At 53.6% G+C, this 4,771-nt stretch overlaps 1 protein-coding gene across 1 annotated transcript in view; it reads left to right on the top strand.

Annotated features, from left to right (window-relative positions):
- Positions 1–4,102, top strand: part of LOC109938776 (myocyte-specific enhancer factor 2D homolog) — a 16,243-nt gene extending 12,141 nt beyond the window's left edge. Inside the window, exons 7-8 of the mRNA XM_048620430.1 lie at positions 2,785–2,905; positions 3,494–4,102. Coding sequence (XP_048476387.1) covers positions 2,785–2,905; positions 3,494–3,812 — 440 coding nt within the window. The 3' untranslated portion in view covers positions 3,813–4,102. The remainder of the gene's footprint in view (positions 1–2,784; positions 2,906–3,493) is intronic.
- The last annotated feature ends 669 nt before the right edge of the window (positions 4,103–4,771 follow it).

The raw sequence follows: 4,771 nt of genomic DNA, 5'->3' as shown, positions 1-4,771 counted from the left end.
GTCTTCTTGAAGCAGGTAGAAGCTTCAGCCTGTAGGAGGGAGTGTTTGAAGACGTCGGCAAATACCTCCGCCAGTTGGTCCACACAGGATCTGAGCGCTCAGCTGGAGACGCCATCCGGGCCCATCGCTTTCCTAGGGTTGACTCTCGGGAAGACGGATCTGACATCTGCAGCTGTGACGGTGGGGGGGAGGAGAATGTGTGCCTGGGCTGTCGGGCAGGTGCCCCCCCCACCGGTGATATTCTGCTCAAACCATGCATAGAAAGCACAACGGGGGGTGAAGAGTCATCATCTTCGACCTTAACACGGTTTCATTTTGTATCCCGTAACGTCAATTAGGCCTTACCATAGACAGCGGGAATCTGCCTGGCAGATCTGGGCCTCCACTTGGCCTACATTTCTGGCTGCCTCCAGAAGGCAGCCCACCGAGTCAAAGATCCCCCTCCCCCCTCGATTTATAATCTCTTCCAACCCCTTCCTTCAGGCAGAAGGTACAAAAGCTTAAACGCACGGACCAACAGGTTCGCCCCTGCTGCTTTTAGGCTTCTGAACAGAACTTTCAGACGTTAGAGTTGATCTTTTCTCTGCACCTTCCCTGTCGCTGCACTACTATGTTCTGCCCAATTACTGTGAGGTACATTTGCCTGGATAACACACAAAAGAATGCTTTTCGCTGTATTTCCGCACCCGTCCCAACAATCAATCAAGCCAGAAAGACTGGATGTAGGAAAACACAAACCGCTTGGTTTAATCAGAAATAGTAAGAACTGCAGATGCTCGAGTCAGAGATAACACAGTGTGGAAGCTGGAGGAACACAGCATCAGAGGAGGAGCAGGAAAGCTGATGTTTCGGGTTGGGAGCCTTCTTCAGAAATGGGGAAATTTCTGAAGACAGGTCCTGAACCGAAACGTCAACTTTCCTGCTCCTCTGATGCTGCCTGGCCCGCAGTGTTCCTCCAGCTTCACGCTGTGTTATCCCAGTTAGCTTAACATCTGTTGTAGGGAAAATATTCAAAGCTACTATTAAAGATATAGGGGAGTTGGGAAAATTGAAGGTCATTGTGGTTTTGTACGGGAAATCCTGTTTGACCGCTTCTTATTGGAACCCTGTGAGGCGGTAACATGTGCTCTGGAGAAAAGGAGCCAGGTAGATGTACTGTATTTGGTTTCCAGAAGGCATGTGATATGGTGCCACATCAATGGTCGTTGGGCAGAATGAGAGCTTGGGACTTTGGGGGTAACACTGGGGGCCTGGGTCAAAGGTTGCTTGGCTCGCAAGAGGCAAAAAGTGTGAACAAGTTCAGGTCGGCAGGATGTACCCGCAGGGATCAGTGCTGGGGCCTCATATTTTTACATCGATGACTTGAATGACAAGAAACAGGAGCAGCAGTAGGCCACTCGGCCCCTCCGACCGTGCTCTGCCATTCAATAAGATCGTGGCTGATCTTTTCGTGGACTCAGCTCCACTCGCCCGCTCACCCTTAATCCGTTTCCTGTTCCAAAATCTACCTTTGCCTTAAAGAAATGCAACGAGGTAGCCTCACTGGGCAGCGAATTCCACAGATTCCCAACCCTTTAGGTGAATTTTACAAGACGATCAGGGGCGTGGATGGAGTGGATAGCCAGAGGCTTTTTTCCCAGGGCAGAAATGGCTATCACGAGGGGGCATAAATTTTAAGGTGATCGGAGGAAGGTGTAGGGGAGATGCCAGAGGTAGGTTCTTCACACCGAGAGCAGTGGGTGCGTGCCAGTGGTGGTGATGGAGTCAGATACATTAGGGACATTTAAGCGACTCTTGGATAGGCACATGGATGATAGTAAAATGTAGGGTAGTTTGATCTTAGAGTAGGATAACAGGTCGGCACAACATCACGGGCCGAAGGGCCTGTACTATGCTGGACTGTTCTACGTTCTAATCTCCTCCTCAATTCAGTCCTAAATCTGTTCCCCTTTATTTTGAGGCTATGCCCCCCGCTAGTTTCACCCACCAGTAGAAACAATGTCCCTGCTTCCACCTTGTCTATTCCCTTCATAAATTTTATGTGTGTCTTTCAGGCCACCCCATTGTCCTTTGTAAAGTCTAATTCAGAGGAATCTCTGGGCTGCTAAATTAGCCAACAATATGAAGCTGGGTAGGGCAGGGAGTCGTGAACAGGACATCAGGACAGGTTAGGTGAGCAGGTGAAGTCTGTGACGAATAGTGCGTAATGTGGGCGAAAAAGTAAAATTGTCCCGTTCTGACAGAAACGAAGCAAGGTGGGTGGGGAAGAGATTGCAGAGCTTCACGATGCGGAGGGATCCAGGGCACCTGAGTTCAGAGCTTGCTAAAGGCTAGCAGGTATCGCAAGCGATCAAGAAAGCTTGTTAAAAAACGCCATGTTTCGTCAGGAGGGGATCAGAAGAGGGTAGGGAACTACAACAGAGCGTTGGTGAGGCCACGCCTGGAATAGTGTGAAGAGTAGGTGAAGGCCGGTCGGCGGTCACAATCTTTTGGAGCTCAAAGGGCTGAAATAACTTTATTTGTTTAAGGTCGAAGGAGGGTGTGAACGGTTATTGGGCGAAATAATCAGGTCAGATCTTTCAAACAAAAACAGTTGCTGGAAAAGCTCAGCAGGTCTGGTAGCCTGTGTGGGAAGGAAATCAGAATTAACGTTTGGAGGCCAGTGACCCTTCCCCAGAACTTGGGGAGGGAGAGGGGAGGGGTAAGCAGGCTCATTGGGCTGAGTGGCCTCCTCCTCCTCCAGCTTTGCATGTTGACACTCCCTCGCGGGTGCCTGTCTTGCAGACTACCAGCTGACCAGCGCAGATTTAACAGCGCTACAGTCGTTCAACTCACCGGCTGGGCTGTCACTCAGCAACGTGGCGACTTGGCAACAGTTGGCCCCGGCGACGCTTGGCAACCTGTTGTAAGTACGGAACGGGGCGTGGGTTCGGGGCACGTGGGTCTGCGGTGGGGAGGGGTGGCGTATAGACTGGCATTGTTGGGCGCACCCCTTATTAATCCGGGAGGGAAAACGGTTCTGGGACAGTCCAGAGGGAGCTTTACTATGTATCTAACCCCGTGCTGTCCCTGTCCTGGGAGTGTTTGATGGGGGAGACAGTGTAGAGGGAGCTTTACTCTGTATCTAACCCCGTGCTGTCCCTGGGCATGTTTGATGGGGACAGGGTAGAGGGAGCTTGACACTGTATCGAGCCCTGTGCTGTCCCTGCCCTGGGAGAGGGTGTTGGGAGGTTGGGGTGGGGGTACAGTGTTTGATGGGGGAGTGTGCGGGACACTGTATCGAGCCCCGTGCTGTCCCTGCCCCGGGAGAGGGTGCTGGGAGGTTGCAGTGGGGTTACAGTGTTTGATGGGGGGGGACGCTGTATCGAGCCCCGTAATGTCCCTGCCCTGGGAGAGGGTGTTGGGAGGTTGCGGTGGGGGTACAGTGTTTGTTGGGGGGTGCGCAGGGAGCTGTACAGTCAGACACTAACACCTTCCTGTTATTTCCCTGCAGCATTTCTCCAGGGAACCAGCTCCCTCAGGTTTCCACACTGACAGTTAGCAGCTCTCAGGATGTACATGTGAAGTCTGAGCCAGTGTCTCCGACGCGGGATCATACCACCCCATCAGGCCTCCTCCAGCAGGGCCTACCCCAGGACACGGGCCGTTCCCCAGTTAACAGCCTGAGTAGTAACAGCAGCTCGTTTGAGGGCAGCGAGCGAGATGAAAGCAGGGACTATATTGCCCCCGTGGGTGCCCTGTCTGTGCCCGCGGGTGACCAGGCTGACAACCCATCAGTCAAGCGCATGCGAATGGATGCTTGGGTTACCTAATGTGGCAGTCTACCCTGCACCCCACATCTCTCCCGCATCCTCCCCGGCCCTCAGCCCACTCCCATCTCCACCCACCCCCTCTCACGCTTCCCACCCACCCCCCAACCCCCACACTCAAACTCTCTCTCTCTCTCTCTCTATAATATATATATATATCTCTCTACGTGTGAACCACCCCTGTTTTGTCCCTTCTGCTCCCAAATGCTCTCCAACAATGAGGCACAGATACAGAGGGGGACGGAGAGATTGAGAGGGAGGGATAGATAGGGAGAGGGAGGGATGGATGGAGAGGGAGGGAGCGAGACAAAGAGATGGAGGGGGATGGGGAACAGACAGACAGGGAGAAAGACAGAAACAGACAGACAGAGTGAGACGGAGAGGGATTGAGGTGGGGGTTGAAGGGGTCTTCAAGTTTGTTTGCCGCTGTGTGGTAACCAAGGGGGAGAGGGAGGGGGTTGATCGATCCAAGATCCCCGTCTGACCCTCCGGCAATGTTTGATATTCAGGAGTTTCCAATCTCCAGTCCACTCGAACCAAAGTCTCACTGCTGGGAGAAAGTAGGAACTGCCGATGCAGAGATAACACAGTGTGGAGCTGGAGGAAGACAGCAGGCCACGCAGCATCAGAGCAGCAGGAAAGCTGACGGTTCAGGTCGGGACCCTTCTTCGCTGCTGTGAACTGTCTACCCGCTCCTCCCCAACAGCCCACCCTGAGCATCCCCATCCCAGTACAACACCTCCCAACCACCCCCCCATCCCAGCACAACACCTACTCCCCACACCCCCTCCCTGTACAACCCCTCTCGCCCCCCACCCACACCCCCATCCCAGTAGAACACCTCCTAACCACCCCCCCATCCCAGCACAACACCTACTCCCCACACCCCATCCCTGTACAACGCCTCTCCCCCCATCCAGCACACCTCCCCACCCCACCCACCATCCCAGCACAATACCTAC

Source organism: Rhincodon typus, chromosome 46 (assembly GCF_021869965.1).
Source record: "Rhincodon typus isolate 14 chromosome 46, sRhiTyp1.1, whole genome shotgun sequence".
NCBI lineage: Eukaryota > Metazoa > Chordata > Chondrichthyes > Orectolobiformes > Rhincodontidae > Rhincodon > Rhincodon typus.
Note: the sequence above shows the minus strand (reverse complement) of the source record. Positions and strands in the feature narration are given on the sequence as shown.